General features: G+C 50.3%; 1 protein-coding gene across 1 annotated transcript in view; it reads right to left on the minus strand.

Annotated features, from left to right (window-relative positions):
• Zc3h3 (zinc finger CCCH-type containing 3) overlaps nucleotides 1-12,731 on the minus strand; it is an 81,918-nt gene extending 69,187 nt beyond the window's left edge. The window contains exons 1-3 of the mRNA XM_052748039.1: nucleotides 12,607-12,731; nucleotides 10,019-11,324; nucleotides 8,220-8,416 (exon numbers count right to left, since the gene is read on the minus strand). Coding sequence (XP_052603999.1) covers nucleotides 8,220-8,416; nucleotides 10,019-11,324; nucleotides 12,607-12,694 — 1,591 coding nt within the window. The 5' untranslated portion in view covers nucleotides 12,695-12,731. The remainder of the gene's footprint in view (nucleotides 1-8,219; nucleotides 8,417-10,018; nucleotides 11,325-12,606) is intronic.
• Between the last annotated feature and the right edge of the window lie 3,630 nt (nucleotides 12,732-16,361).

Genomic DNA, 16,361 nt, shown 5'->3' on the forward strand with positions numbered 1-16,361 from the left:
GCCATGTTTCCTGGGAAAATCCCTGGGGGCTCCGTAGTGTATCCTCAAAGGAGTCAGCAGCTTCCATGGGCCCTGACAGCCCAGCAAGAGGCAGCTGGACAAAGCTTAACTGTGCAGCCCAGCACCCAGTGTTAAGCTAAGCTCTTGAGATTCTTAAGCCAGTCTATGCTCAGTAGCCAAGGTGTAGTATTTGATTCAAAGTCAGTCAGGACACATGGAAGATCGGCGAGTCTTCAGGAGGAAACTGTCAAGAGAACTATTCTCACTTCTGTTTACAGAGGAGCTAGCCAAACTGTCCTAAGCCAGAGGGGGCCTGCTGTCTCAGAGATACAAGCTCTAGCCACCCTGATACCACCACCCTTCCCAAGCCAGGAGTCAGAAGGGGCAAGCTCACATGTGTGTTCATGCCAATTCTTGTGGAATAATTAATTAGCATGGTTTCGACAAACGTAAAATTGGAGGCCTCCAGCGTGCCTGATAATTTATGCAAGATCCAAGGATCGCTGCCGATGCCTTTCCCAGAGCCTAATTCAGCATTTTCTTTTTTCCCTTATGAAAGCAGGACTCCAGATTTAACTGCTCTCACGCCCTTTAACAGTGTTTGCCGTAGTAAAATCGAACAGCCCAGCTGCAAACCAGTGAGCAACAATGGATCGCAGACCCCTGAGGCACTGGGCAGGGCTTCCCAGACAGGGCAGCAGCTACAGCTACCACACAGCACAGAGGACCACCACACTGGTCTGAAACACCTAAAGGTTCCAGCTCCTTGATCTGCAGAGAGACCCCGGGGCCAGTCAACTCTTCATTTCACAGAAAACAAAAACAAAAACCAGACAGCAGTGCAAAGAACACAGGAGGTCCAAATTCCCTCAGCAAGACAATGACACCAACCAGTCCACATAGGCTGAGCGACTTTATGTGCACAGTCATCTCAGCCAAGTTCTAGAACTTGTAGCTAATGTGGGTAATCCCAGCACCCAGCATTAAATAGTGCCTATCAAGCCTGACCTCTCACTCAGATACCTGGCCCTGAGCCCTTCCCTGTCAGGTGCACCAAGCTTTCCCTGAGCACCCCAACAAGCACCCTAGGCTCCAATGTACCTCCACAACCCTCTCACCACAGCATCAGCTGGCTACCTAAGCTGGACTATGACTAGAGAGAAAGCAACATGCATTCTTGCTGTCTATCCTGGGGTTCTGATTGCAGCTCCCTGCTCCCCTACAAGATAAGACCCATGCCTTGGGCTGCATTAGAGAGAGCAGCCAGTCAAGGCCACCAAGGGCTATTGGTAAGGAAAGATGCTGTCACAACCAAGCTGCCACTCCTAAAGCTCTGTGCTACCACTCTGGGCTCTCTGGCTGAACTCCACTGGAAGTCAGCTCCCTAGAGACCACACAGCTCAGGGCCAGGCAGAGGACTGGGCACCTGAGAGACTGCAGCTCACAGTGCTGCTGTAGAGCCAGTGTGTGGGCACTCTCATCTGCCAACACGCCTGCTCCTAGATTTCCCCAACTTCCCTCAGTGGCACAAGTAGTGAGACAATGCCATCCCACAGCCAGCCAGTGCTATGGGATATTCACGGACCCCCCAGGCATGCCATCACTGGTCCTGACCCACCAGGCACACTTGACACAGGCAGGAACAATATCCCAACAGGTAGGCCTATTGTTTCTACTGGCAGGTCAGTTCCTTGCAGACTCTCTCATCCTCAGTTGCTAAATATAATGATGCTCCAACAGTCCTGGGCCTTGGAAAGACCTGAGATCTCCCAAATGAGCAGTGCTGCTCTCAACAGGCAATCACACACACCATGATGCACACCTTCTGGGCCCATATACTGATCAAACCCTGCCCAGCCTAAGTCAGATGAGACAGGTATCCCCAGACCAGCAGGGCTTGCTCACCCAACAAGAACTCTGGAGTGAGGCCAGGAACTGGCCTCCAACACGTGTGGTAAGAGAACTGGAGAGAACAACCTTCACCCAGAAGAAGCACTCTGCAGAGGAGAACCCTGTTCCAAACAGTGCTTCCTCTGGTTTCTGCAATGAAAGAAGCCAACCCACCCTGCCCCACACCAAGGACTCACATCTATGTACAAGAGCAGGACAAAACCCTCAGGCAGGATCTTTCTAGTGAGGCAATACAGAGAACAGATGCAGAAATTCACAGAAGGCAGAAAAGCGGGAAGTGGGAATGCCGTGTGGTCTTAAAGCAGATAGGCTTGGAAGGCTGGCCACAGGCACTGAGCAGTTGCCTGAATGAAGGCAGAGGGCCCTGGATATCTGAGAGAAGAGGATCACATTGCAAAAAATAAGTAGGCAGACACAGAGTGTTGAGAAATGGCTAGCCAAAGTGGGTGGGCCTACTCACAGAGAAGAGAAGTCTGGCTGGAGATGGGAAAGGCATTCAGAGGGAGGACCTATTGAAGAAGCAAAATCTAATGTCTGGCCAGAGTAGATGGGGTTTGGCTAGGGAGGGGTGGGATCTGGCCCATGAATGAATAGTTCTTGGCCAAGGAGAAAGGTCTTCAAAAAGGGGCAGGGCTTTTTTTTTTTTTTTTTTTTTGGTTTTTCGAGACAGGGTTTCTCTGTGTAGCTTTGCGCCTTTCCTGGAACTCGCTTTGGAGACCAGGCTGGCCTCGAACTCACAGAGAACCGCCTGGCTCTGCCTCCCGAGTGCTGGGATTAAAGGCGTGCGCCACCACCGCCCGGCTTGGGGCAGGGCTTTTAAAGAGCCAAACCTAGCCAGAGAAAAGGAGGCCTAATCAGAAGCAAGAGCCCCAAAGTAGTTGGCAAAGGAGGAGAAATGAAAGCCAGGAGAGTGGCTCATGCCTATAATCCCAGCACGGGGAGGCAGCGGCGGCGGAAGGCTCAAGATCATCCTTAACTACATATGTAGCCTAGGCTGCACACACAACCTAGGCTTTCAAAATAAATCAGTGAAGTAAGAAGGGTAACTTATCCAAGCTCCTCAGGAGGCTGAAGCAGAGCACCAGTCAAGGCCTCTCTGGGTTACAGCAGGAGGCCAAGGCCAACCGGAAAACGAGCAAGACTGTCCCAAAATAAAAAGCAAAAAGAGAACTGAAGACAGAACTCAGTGGCAGAGCATTTGCTTCGGTATGTTCAGGCCCTGAGTTCAATCCCCAGTACCACAGATCAGTGGACAAATCAAGCATGAAGCTATGACTACAGGAGGGATCCGCATGAGCCTCCTCCCATGCCCAAAGCTACCTGGCAAGTTGCCTCTTCCCCAGAACAGCTGAAAAAAAGTGAGTCTGAAAGGACCCATATATATCAGAAATGCCTACTTGGGAACTCTGCCAGCAGCAGGGGACCCAAGGCACTTTAAGGGGGCAAAGGAGGAAGCTGATGGGCAGGGCCTAAAAGCACAAGAGATAAGCAGGTCAGCAGGCTTGAGCACATTTGTCTATACAGCCAAGAGTGACAACGGAGAAGCTGTCCTACCACAGTATAAAGACAGGGCTCACCCAAACACTGAGAAAGACCAGCCAGAGCTCTGAGGAGGCTGCCCCCAGAATGGCTAGAAGCCAGAGGGTAGGATCAGCTCCCAGAGAACACTGAACATCTGAGGGGTCCCCAACCCTCCACTGGTGACAGCTCTAGGCTAAGGCTGGCAAAAGAGCTACCCACTTTGTAGTGAGCATTGGGCAGAGTGAGTACTGGGCTAAGCAGCAGCTAATAGTGCTTACATGGGGAGCACGTCCTTAAAGAACTTTGAATCTGGGAATGAGCACCCATCCCAGCAGACTCTCACCCTAGGCAGGACAAGAGGACCTTCATTGAGGGATACCTGGCCAGCCAAGGGGCCAAAATCCTTACCTACCCTTCTGCCAGTGACCCAAAGTGAGTGGTCACTCTGCTTCTTACCTATAAATGTTAACATTTATGTTACATGTTCATCCCACAGGACTAGCATGGTAAAGTGAGAGATGGTTCCTCTCACATGCTAAAGAACTCTGGACTAGAGGCAGGTGCCTATGCCCAGGAGGCCCCTGTGAAAGCCTACGAAGCAGATGGGTCTGAGGTCAGAGCACCACAGTGAAAATTCATCTAGTCCTTATTATCCAGCCCTCTAGCAAGCCCCAACCCAGAACCTACAGACTAACCCTTTACCTAAGGCGGCTCTATTTCCAGGGCAAGGCCAAGGTTTTTTCGTTTGTTTAAAAGAATTTTTTGTTGTTTTTCGTTTTTATTTTTAAAGACAGGTTTTCTCTGCATAACAACTCTGGCTGTCCTGGAACTCACTTTGTAGACCAGGCTGGCCTTGAACTCACAGATTCGCCTGCCTCCGCCTCCCAAGTACTGGGACTAAAGGTGTTTACTACCACAGCCTGGCTTTAAAAGATTTTTTTAATTTATTTTATTATTTTATTTGATTTTTGGTTTTTTGAGACAGAGTTTCCCTGTGGCTGTCCTGGAACTTGCTCTGTAGACTAGGCTGACCTTAAACTCAGAGATCACCTGCCTCTGCCTCCAGAATGCTGGGATTAAAGGTGTGCACCATTATGCCTGACCAATTCATTTTATTTTTAACAGTGTGTGTGTGTGTATGTGCGTACGCGCGCGCATAGGCAGGACACCTGAGTATGGATGCTCATGGAAGCTGGAAGTGTCAGACCCCCTAGAACTGGAGTTACAGGCAGTTGTGAGCACCTGACATGGGTGTTGGAATCAAACAGGGGTCCTCTAGAAGAGCAGGATATGCTCCTAACTGCTAAGTCATTGTTCCAGCCCTGTTTTTAAAAACATTTTTTTTATTTTATTTTAAATGATTTGTATATGTGTGTCCACACATGCATACAGATATGCACAGAGTCCAGAAGAGGGTGATAGATCCCCTGGAACCGAAATTATAAGCAGCTGTGAACTTAACTTGGGTCTTCTATAAGAGCAGTAAATGTAGTTATTAACTACTAAGTCCCAAGACCAAAATTTTGAAACATAGTTCTAAGCAGAAAAGGAAAGCAATGGCCACATATCTACTATGGGAAGATAAAAGAGAAGCGTCTTCCTCTCCAAGCCTACCTCTGAGAAGTGATGACACATAGCTTGTCTACCCACAATGGCTTTTTCTTGGCAGTGGACAGCCAGTGCTTCCAAGAGGCTCTTGGTTAGAAGGCCACAACTTACTGATACTAAGTAAGTTAACAGTGACCTAACTTAGGGCAGCAGGTGAAAAGTTGGCTGGTATGTCAGATTAAACAGCACCCTATGCACACAGCTCAGGGAGCCAAGACAATACTAGTTCTAGGCCATGCCCTTAGGTGAGTAAACCTGGGCACTCACTCCAAGACTCCCAGGTCCTCCATCCCCACACTGACCAAAGGCACAGCATCACATGGTAACTACCAACTGCCACATCCCTAAAGGTTCATCCCTCCCCAAATGCCTTTTCTAGCATCTGTCCATGGGAGGCAGACCAAGCAGGTCTCAGCAGCAGACCTAGCACACATGCCTCCTTGACCCCCTCAGGGCTTTCTCTGGGAGCTCTCACCCCACCCCACAACCAAAGGCTGACCAGTAGGGAGACACCACATCAGACTGGAACCTTTCTGACACTCCTGGTCCCCAGGCATGAGCAGCCCCATGGCTGCTGAACAATGCAGTTTTGAATTCAATTAAAGCGATTATCTGTTGTGCCAAATAAATTGTGTACAGCATATATCCTGTAGCACTTTACACCTCCAGGCTCATTATTCCCTAACTGTTTCCTCCTGTTTATGCGCTCTCAAATTAAATTGCTGATAATACGCGCCAAAATAAAAAATGAGCACACCTTGTCCCAAGAAAATTGATTCTCCTTCTCCTGAACTGGCGATTGCCAGGTTTTATATACTCGGTTCCTGGTGATCATTAGTAATTCAATTTTCTTTTTATTAGCCCCCTTATCTGCTGAGCAATATAGTGGCAGCGCTGACCTCTTTCGCACGGGTAAATGTTTAAAATCTTTTCCCTGATTAATTTTGCCAGTTAAGAAAAAGAGGAGAAATGGCCCGGCTCTTAGCCATCACAATGAATAAAGCTTAATGTTGATTGTGATGGAATTTCTAATGCCAGGGAAATTGATTGAACGCGGCAATTACGCTGCAAGAGTAACTCGAGGGAGATGGGATCGCTTTCTTCTGGCCGTAGCCTTTTGGTTATTTAAAACAATCCAATTTGCAAGGATAATTATGTATTAGTGTTTTATCTGCCACTTGAAATGAACAGGGGAGTTTCGATACTGGCCCAGCATTAGCAGGTTATTGCTGCAAATTACTTGATATCTGCTTTCTTTCACATAAAGAGGAAATTAGGCAATCAATTACCAGAAAAAGGTGGATGGAGGGATAAGAGGGGCAAGTGCGCCCTCTGCTGGCTGTTAGGCCACACAGTAGGGCTGAGTAGTGACCTGGAGAAGGGGTGGGCCAGAAACAGCTAAGCTACCCCACTCCTGGGCACCCAAAGTCTACTGAGCAATCAGGCCCCTCCCTAGGCACCAGGGTACTGGCATGAAGAGGAGATCTGGAACTAGGGCTAAGCATTTTCTTGGAGGGAAGCAGAACGAGAAGACCCCAAGCACTAGATGAAAGGGTAGCCCTTATCCACTGACCCCATGTACGGGGAGACCCTGACCTCTAACATCCACATGAGCTTGGGGGCTGTACCCACTTGGAAATAGAAAAGCTCCACTCAGCAATGTAGCAAGACCCCAGCCCAGGGAATCAAACAGACTGGCCAGAGCCTTGAATATCATTCAGGCTGGGGTTCTCGGACACGCAAGGTAAAGAGGCAGACAGTAAGTTAAGTAAGATAAGCCAGTTCCTGGAGCAAGCCAAATCTATCCAGGCTCCAGCCTAGAGAAATGACTATTGTCACTCTCATCTCCTTGGCCAAAACCTTGGCAAGGCCTACCTCCTGTAGACAGCCTACCCTTGTGACCTCTGTCTGTCTATCTGGAGTTGTGTAGTAGTTGTCTCTGGGACTGCTACCTGAGTAGCCATACCAACCACAGGCTCAGCATCCTGTTTCCACAGTTCATTTTCTGCTTAGATGACGACCCCCCTTGATCTCACATGCAAGGCCTTGCATACTAGCCATCCTGACTCACTGTCTACTCCAGCCCACTAGCCCAATCCTGCCACCTGATGTTCCTGATGTCTCCTGGCTCCCTCATCTATCCCCTCCTTGAGATCACAATCAGAACTTATTCCTTTTCCTTAATGTGGCATAAAAGAGCCTCCCTCCCTCATGACCTAGTGTCCTTTCCACTGGGGCCATCCCCTTTTCCAACCTTGTGTAGCACATTGGCTATATGGCCTTCCTTCTGCTCTGTGTTCAACTACTGCCTTCACCTGCATACCTGAGTACTATTTCCTCTCCTCACTTACGTCTCAAGAAGCACTCCCAATGCCTACCTAGTGTTTACACCTTCCCTGTAACCCATAACTATACTCTTCTGCTTTCTTGTTCTCAGGACACCTTTACTACCCAAAGCCAATGGTCCAGGCTATCTACAAGGGCTCAGGCAGCCATCTGCCTCCAGTGGAATGTGGCTCAGCATCCTCAGGAACCAGCATGACAATTCTTGACCCCAAGGTGCCCATCACATGCTTAGTGGGTAAGCAGGTAAGTGAATAGATAGAAAGACTCCCCACAGTCCTTCCTGCAACAGAAATACCAGGACACTATGCAGTCACCGTAACTGTCTACAATTATGAGGCTATCCATTCCCCTACCCCTAGTGGTGGCAGCAGCAACAGCTTCAGTAGCCCCAACACACCCAAGGCACCACAGGTGGAGCCATTGAACTCAAGACCTCTCACCTCTCACCCTCCCCTGCCCACCTATGGGGCTGGAGGACACTGTGTCAGCCCCTACCAACAGAAAACAAGCTTTGCTGTCCCCAGGCTATATGCCACTCTACCCCACAGACACAGCAAATCATGCTAACCTAGAAGATTCCAGTAAGGATTCCACAGCCCTTCTTCACACCCAAGCAACACCAGCAGACTTTCCATCTTCTCCACCCAAAGCTGAAAGCCTCTTCAACCTGTCCTTCTCAACTGCCCAAGGAGAACCCGGCCGTGTCTGGCCCACCCCTCTCTCTCGCCTCTCTCTTGGGTCCCATATCCTACCCTCCTAACATGGTTCCGAACCACCCTACCAGAGTGCAGCTCACCCTCAGCCAGTGCCTAAAGCCCTCCTCTCTGTCATACCTTCCTTGGTGGAGAGGTGGGCCCGGCTGGATGGCATGCAGCTCAGCCGATGCCTGGTGACCTGCATCAGACCCTTGTGGGGAGTCTTCCTCGGAATGGGGCTGTTCTTTCCCCGGAGGGCCTGTCTCCGCCGCTGGGTGAGATGGCTTCTGGTGCTGGTGGTGGCTGAGGGGCTGCACTTCTTGTCCCCTGGAAGGCTATGGAAACAAAACACACACAACTACCAACATGCCCACTGGGTAGATCTGCCCAAGCACCTTCCTCGTCTGGAGACCGCACAGGCTGCCATACTCTCTAAGTGGTTCCAGCCCCAGCCCCGGTTCCGGTTCCAGCCCCATCCCCAGCCCCTGCCCCTGCCCCTGCCCCTGCCCCTGGCCCTGCCCCTGCCCCAGCCCTTCTCCAAGCCAGATGAGGCCCTGCACAAAACTAGAGGAAAAGCTGATGGAGAAGAATTGCACTCCTGAAAAGGAGCTGCCTTCAGGTCTGTATGTCATCTTCCCAGCACATCTTCAAGGCTGCTCCAAAACTCCCCCTCCAAGGTCCCCAGCACAGCATGATAAGAACAAATCTATCTTTAGGCACTATGAGGATGGGACTCAGGGTCAGATAACTACAAACAGCACTTGTCTGGAGCACAGAGCCAGAAGGAATGAGCTTATACAGAGACAAAGACCAAATTAAGACAGCAGGAAGAACTTCCTTAGGGGGATTCACGGCAAGGAGAGGAAGTGTCTTTTGGAAGAACACTGTCTGATGGCCTAGGCAGGCCCTCTGCCTGGTAAGCAGACAGTATTTGCCAGCAGCAGCTGATCTGAAGTCTCTGACCCCTAACCATATACTCTAGGCTATGATGCCATCTTTCAGTCTCCCACAGTCATGCAAGGATAGTGATCTCAGAAGTAATGTGTATTCATAAAGCAGTAGCTCAGCCTGGTCACTTGGCCACCACCAGCTAGGCTGTAAACCCAATCTGCTTCCTCTGGAATGACAGCCACCCAACACCTCAGCACACTTTGAAGGTGGCCAGAGAGCCCAACGCAGGGAGAGCCTGGAAATGCAGTGCCCCAGCCCCTTTCACTGTCACCCAACCTAACACAAATGGTGCATGCTTCTGTCTGGGCCAGGGCACAGCACCCCACAAAGCTTGACTTCCTGGACCCTAACGCCCTCAAATAAAAACAGAGCAGGAAAGTCCAGGCACACCTGGCAGAGCCCAGCCCCCTATTCCACCCCTCAGCTCAGACACATAACCCACTGCTCTGGCCAGAAGAGCCATGCAGCATTTACATACTGCTATTCACTAGACAGATCCGGGGTGCTGCTCCCCAAGCACCTAACCTGGCATGACACCCTGTTTTTGAACCCAGCCCCCCCTCCCTAGAAGGGAAGCTACCCAAAATGGCCTCCTAGTTTCTCACCAACAGAAGAAAGGATAGGTCTGCCAGCATTACCAGTGTCAGAGCTCTTGCCTCCCCATCCCTGCTGAGGCCCCCCATGCAAGACCCTGAGTCACTCAAGCTTTACCTGACACATCTCTACATGACAACACTACCTCCAGCCTCACTCCTACAAGAAGCATGACCCAAAATCACACACGAAGCTCCCAGCTTGGGCCACACATCTGTGATGCTGAATAGACCCAACATTGGCCTCCTTTTTCCCTAACCTGGAAACCAGGAAGGGAACACAAGCTAAAGTAACACAATGGCTCCAAACTCCCTAACTCAGGAGCCAAAAAGTCTTAATGAGCCCTACTCCACCCACCTAGATAGGATATTGCAAGATGGAAAGATGCACACCTGGTACTGCCCCGCCTCCGGATAATCTTGGTACGGCTCTTCACTTTGTAAACTGAGAGCGGAGTCTCTCCAAAGAGGGGCTTCAAGCTGCCGGGTCCCGCTGCTGGTCTGTCCCCTGAAGGGGATCGAGATGGGACTGGGGAGAGCTGAGAAGTATGGTCCTTGCTGCCAGCTTCTGACTGCCAACGGAAAGAGGAAGAGGAAGAAGCAGAGGGGCTGGAAGCCTTCCACTTGTATTTGCTGGGAGATGGTCCAAGTTTGGATGATGTGGCCAGTTTCTCAGGCCTGGCCTCTGGGTCAACTTTAGGCTGTGGCTTCTCTGTCTTTCCAACTGTGCCAAAAGTGGACTTGTTCACACTCTCCATAGCTGTTCTGGGACTGAGAGCCCTCCGAGTGACCCGTGGACTCTTTTCTGAGGCAGCCACCCATTTGTAGTTGTTTTTCCGAAACTTGCTGGTCCGACAAGACACTAGCAGTGAGGCCTCCCTGACCTGCCTGGTTCCTGTTGCTGGTCTGACCGGAGCCACCACTGAACCCAAGGAAGCTGGCTGGTCAGCATGGCCAGTATTTGCTCTTTGGTCTCCAATGAGCTGTTCAGCATAGCTTGCAGAATGAGGGCCTACTTTCCGGCCCAGGGCAACGCCAGTACGTTGGTGCACGATTGAGGATGGGAAGTGTGCCCTGATGGCAACTTCACTTTCACTGACTGTCCGCCGATGCTCAGAGGGACTGTCACTAACCCTGCCCACAGACTTCACCACCCGAGGCTTGCCAGGCTCCTTCTGGCACACCAGAAGGGGGTCATCCACATTGTAACCCACCTTGGTTCTTCCTGGCCTTGCAGGCTGCAGTTGTCCACCAGGGAGCTCAACCTCACTTCCCTGGGGTCTTTGGTCATTCCAGGATTCGTCATAGTCTTCCAAGGAGCCCCGCTGGGCCCCTGAAGCACTGGTGGGTCCAGTCTTTGATGGTGGCTTGATTTTAATAACCATATTCTGATCTGGACTGAGCTGGACCTGTCTCTCCAGTACATACTGCTGGGGGTCAGGATGCTGGCTGTCCCCAGACCTGATGGATGCCTGCAAAGCATGATCACTGGCTGGGTCCGAAGGGTCCAGAGGCTGATTCACAAGGGAGTATTTCTTGCGCCATGAAGGGCCATGGTGTGAGAAGCCCCTCCGACTGGGACGAGAGTAGCGGGCACCAAAGGTCCTGCCACCCTGGTAAACAGGTGGCTGCCATCGAGTAGCTGAGGTGCCCAAGGCAGGGCCATTGCCATGAAGTGTTTTATAGTCATCAATTAGACCTGAGAAGGCAGAATCACAGGCTCAGTTATCTAGGAAGTGTGACTAAAAACCGCCTATAATAAAAACAGCAACAATCAAGACTACTACCCCTACCCTAATACCCTAGACACATTCTCCTTCCTGCGCCCCTTCCTGACTTGAGAGCAGCCCGAAGTGGCTGGAAACCATAGAAAAGTTCAGCCCAAATCTCTAGGCTTGTCAATTCCATGAGCTCTTCCCCATCATTACTATTTTGTCTGCTTATTCTGGCAATGTGGCTTTTGAGGTATAACTGTTTCTATTCACTGGTCTCCTAGGTCCATAGTGTTTTGAGGGCAAGTGTCACTTCATATACAAAAAAAACAAAAACAAAAGAGGCCACAGAAGCCTGTAGTGCCCAGATAAGAAGAGGTAAGTCTTCCACAGAGCCCTCTATTTGCCCACTCATGGAAAAGAAGTCAGCCTGCACCTTAGTAATCGCCTCAGAACGGATGCTTCTGTAACCCAGTGCTTGACAGACCGAAACAAAACAACACAATACACCCACTGACGGCCCACACTAGCTAACAACCGTATCTCCCACAGAAAAGGCCTGATACCACCACCACAAGGATTTTCCAATGAAGTGACTCACGGAGCCCAGGAGGAGGAGAGAAGCAACGCAGGCCGGTTCACAACCCGCCCACACACACACACACACACACACACACACACACACAGGGTCTCTGCCTCCACCCTCAACAGGAAGGCCACGCCCAGACTGGGAGCTACCTCGGGCCGATTTGAGGGAACCCCAAGAAGTAGCCCCGAAGGGGCAGGCCACCTGGACTCTGCCCAGCACTGGCTTTCCAGACCCCTAAGTGTTTTCGGCGGGGAAAATCTTGGAAAGGTGTTAAAACTTCTAAAGACCAACTAGGTTCTAAAAATTTTCAGCTGCGGAAGCAGATGCCTGGGGAGTCAGCCTTAGAGTACGAGGGGGCTGTGCCTGAATCGAGAGAAAGGTACTCCACGGCAGCGGAGGGAAACGCTCCGGAGCCGGGGGGCCGGGCCTGGAGGCCGGCCGACGCGACCCCCCGCGGGCAGGCCACCGCGCTGTCTCCTGCTCTTAGCCCTCCGAGGCCCGCTCACTCGCCCCGAAGCCTAGAGGGTCTGTCACCCGCGGGCCGCACCCGACCCGGCCGCTCATACTCCCACCCAAGCCGACCGTCCGGAGACCGCGACCGACAGCGCCCGCCTCTGAAAGGGTCCGCGGCGATCACAAGAAACCAGTGGACGCGCTCCCGGGCCGCGGCCCCCCCTCACCCTGCAGGAGGCGGATCTGCCGCCGCAGCAGCTCCTTTTCCTCCATCTCCGGAGTCCGCGACGCCCAGCCAGGCCCCCGCGACGTCATCGCTGCGCGACGGTTTCCCCCAGGCGGGGCCGAAGAACGCTGGGCTCGACTCGGCGTGGATTTGAGGCTGGGATGCACCGTCGCCCAGGCAACGCTGCGAGGGCGCATGCGCACAACGGGAAACGCGCCATCATCCTGAAGCGCCCGGAAGTGGAGGCGGGGCAGTCTGGCTTCCGCACTAATTCCTGCGCCTTATTCCTCCGCTGGGAGACTTGGAGGAGATGAGTAACAATTCTCTTGGACTCAGGAAGCCCTTTTATTATTTTAGTTTTTGAGATAGAGTCTCGCTATGTGTTCCTGATTGGGGAAACATAGGGAACTCGCTATGTAGAGCAGGCTGGCCTCGAACTCAGAGAGATTCACGTTCCTCTGCCTCCGGAGCTGGAATTAAAGGTGTGCCCTTTTAACGCCTTTGCTACGGCAGCACGAGAACAGCAGAAAAGAATCGGAGGCTGTTTTTGCGGGTGGTAACAGATGTTAAAACGAAAAACTCCTTGAGTAGGGTTAGTGGGAAAGGTTGCAACCTCGAGAAAACAGTTGGAGGTGTCTCAGTAGTAGAGTTGCCGGGTGGTCAAGCAACTCCACGTCTAGGTGTATAACCAAAGAGTAACCAAAATAACCAACTCTGGGGGCTGGAGAGACGGCTCAGTGGTTAAGAACACTGGCTGCTCTTCCAGAGGTCCTGAGTTCAATTCCCAGCTCACAATCTAGAATAGGATCTGGTGCCCTCTTCTGGCATGCAGGTATACATGCAAACAGCACTCATACATTAAATATATATAAATAAATAATTTATTTAAAAAAGAAAATAACCGATTCTATCATATTTGTACACAACCCAAGTGACCGTTCACACGGAAATGGAATATTATCCAGTGGCTTTTTTTGTTTTTTTTTTCGAGACAGAGTCTCACTATGTAGCCCTTGCTGTCCTGGAACTCACTATGTAGACCAGGCTGGCCTATGAACTCTCAGAGATCTGCCTGCCTCTGCCTCCCAAGTGCTGGAATTAAAGGCCACTGTGTCCAGGTGTGTTAGGGCCTCGAGGAGTTCTGGCAAAGTCCTCTACCACTGAGCTATATCTGCACAGTCTATTGTTAAGACTGAAAAAGAAAATGAAGTCTAGAGCTGGTTGGCAGTAGTGCACACCTATAAGCCCCAGTATTAAGTGAAAGGAGATAGCCCAGCAGTCATAGCACAAGCTTTTAATTCCAGCAGAGGCAAGCAGATCTCTGGATTCAAGTTCAGCTTGGACTACAGAACAAGTTCCAGGACAGCCAGGGCTACATAGTGAGACCCTGTTATTACATTACATTATGTTATTACATTATGGATAATGTAGATTTATGCTAAATAATATGAAGCCGTCAGGAAAGGGCAAAAAAATACCCCACTTGTATGAAATGACTAGAGTAGACAAATCTTTTGTGGGACAGGACTTCATGTAGCCTATAATGCCCTCCATTTCACTCTAGGCAAAACTTCCTATCCTCCTGCCTCCACTTCCCAAGCAATTTAATAGGCATGTGCCACCAAGCCAAGTTGTGTAGGGTGCTAGAGATTGAACCCAGGGCTTTGTTACCCTAGACAAGTGCTCAACCAACTAAACTACATTTCCAGCCAAAGAACAAGGAAAAAACTGATAAAGTAGATTAAATCTGGCATAGTGGTATGCTGGATAGTTTTATGTCAGCCTGACACAAGCTAAAATCATCTGAAAGGAAGGAATGTCAATTAAGAAAATGCCTCCTTAAGATCAGGTTGTAGGCAAACCTGTAGGGCATTTTCTTAATTAGTGATTGATGGAGGAGGGCCCAGCCCATTGTGGTTGGTGCCATCCTTGGGCTGGCGGCCTTGAATTCTATAAGAAAGCCCACTGAGGGCAACAGCAGGATTCCAGGAGGAGCCCTAGTGAGGGCCCGGCATCCATAGTGTAGTAGGAACCTGAGGCTCTGAACCAGACCAGTGACTCTTTGCAGTGAACACGTGCAAGAAAAGGTAAATGGAAGAACAAGCAGTGCTCTTAATCTCTGAGCCATCTCTCCAGCCAGAGTTCAATTCCCAGCAACCACATGGTAACTCACAACCATCTGTAATGAGTTCTGGTGCCCTCTTCTGGCCTACAGGGATATGTGCAGACAGAACAGTGTATACATAACAAATAAATAAATCTTTAAAAAAAAGAAAAGAAAAGATAAATGGGATAAATTAATGGTGTAAACAACACATAGAATAAATAAAAAGAAAGAAAGCCTGCTGGGCAAGCCAGAGGGAGCAAGCCAGTAAGCAGCACTCCTCCATGGTCTCTGCATCAGTTCCTGCCCTATTTGAGTTCCTGTCCTGACTTCCTTCAATGATAGACTGTGACGAGAAAGTATAAACCAAATAAACCCTTTCCTCCCCAACATACTTTTGGTCATGGTGTTTCATCACAGCAATAGTAACCCTAACTAGGACAAGTGGTGTGGTTTGAATGAAAATGGTTCCCCTAGGCTCATAGATTTGAATACTTGGTCCCTAGTTGGTAGAACTGTTAGGGAAGGACTAGGGGTGTGGCCTTGGAAAGGTGTGTCACTACGGGCCAGCTTGGAAGTTTCAAAAGACTCAGGATTCCTAGTGTTCACTCATCCTCATGGCTGTAGATCAAGATGTGGGCCCTTTGCTGTTCTTTGCAATCATGGATGCTACCTCTCTGAAACCATAAGGCAAATTAAATGTGTCCCTATTATTATAAGTTGCCTTTGAAGGGACTCTAGACAGCCAAAGCATGGCAAACATGGTTCTGGCAAGCCTTGCCCTTCTCCTCCATCCCCTCTGTCTTGCTAAAAACCATTAGATTACATTCCTAAAGCTAGCTACCAAGGCCTATTCCCTTATTTGGTCACTACCTCCCCCGGAAGCTGACTACTGAGGTCCAGCTATCCAAGTATTGAAGTCCAGCAATCAGAAGCCCCTTTTGGCTCACCTAATTAACATGCCTAATTAAAATTAAGCACCTCACCCTAACATAGGGTTTCCCATTTTACCTTTATAAAGCACCATTTGTCTGTGTGCCATGTCTGTCTCCTCTATCCAGAGGCGGTCCTTTATCCCCACTTCTGGGACAGCTATCCCTTCCCCTTCTCCCTTGTTCCCTTCCCCTTCTCCTCACCCTCTGTCTCCTGTCTTTGTCTCTTATTCCCTGCCCTCTGTCCCTCTGGGACAAGTAAATCTCCTTTGTGCTGAGAACTTGGTCTTGGGGGTCCTGAGCTGGTAACCATTCCTTCAGTCTTGACCATGGTGTTTTATCATAGTAATAGAAAAGTAAGACAAGTAGCTCCTGCCTTTAATCCAGCAGTCTGGAGGCTGAGGCAGGTGGACCTCTGTGAGTTCTGGGCTAGCATATTCTACATAGAGAATTTTAGGCTAATCAGGGCTACAGAGTGAGAGGTTCTCAAAAAAAGAAAGAAAAGGATCAGGCCCTCTGAGTGGGTGAGACAGTTGATTGGCCTGATCTGTTTGGGAGGCATCCAGGCAGTGGGACCGGGTCCTGTGCTCATTGCATGAGTTGGCTGTTTGAAACCTGGGGCCTATGCAGGATTGCTTGGCTCAGCCTGGGAGGAGGGGACTGGACCTACCTGGACTGAGTCTACCAGGTTGATCTCAGTCTGTAGGGAAGGCTTTGCCC

The sequence above is a fragment of the Peromyscus californicus genome, unplaced genomic scaffold (assembly GCF_007827085.1).
Source record: "Peromyscus californicus insignis strain IS unplaced genomic scaffold, ASM782708v3 Scaffold_20__1_contigs__length_68692818, whole genome shotgun sequence".
Lineage (NCBI taxonomy): Eukaryota > Metazoa > Chordata > Mammalia > Rodentia > Cricetidae > Peromyscus > Peromyscus californicus.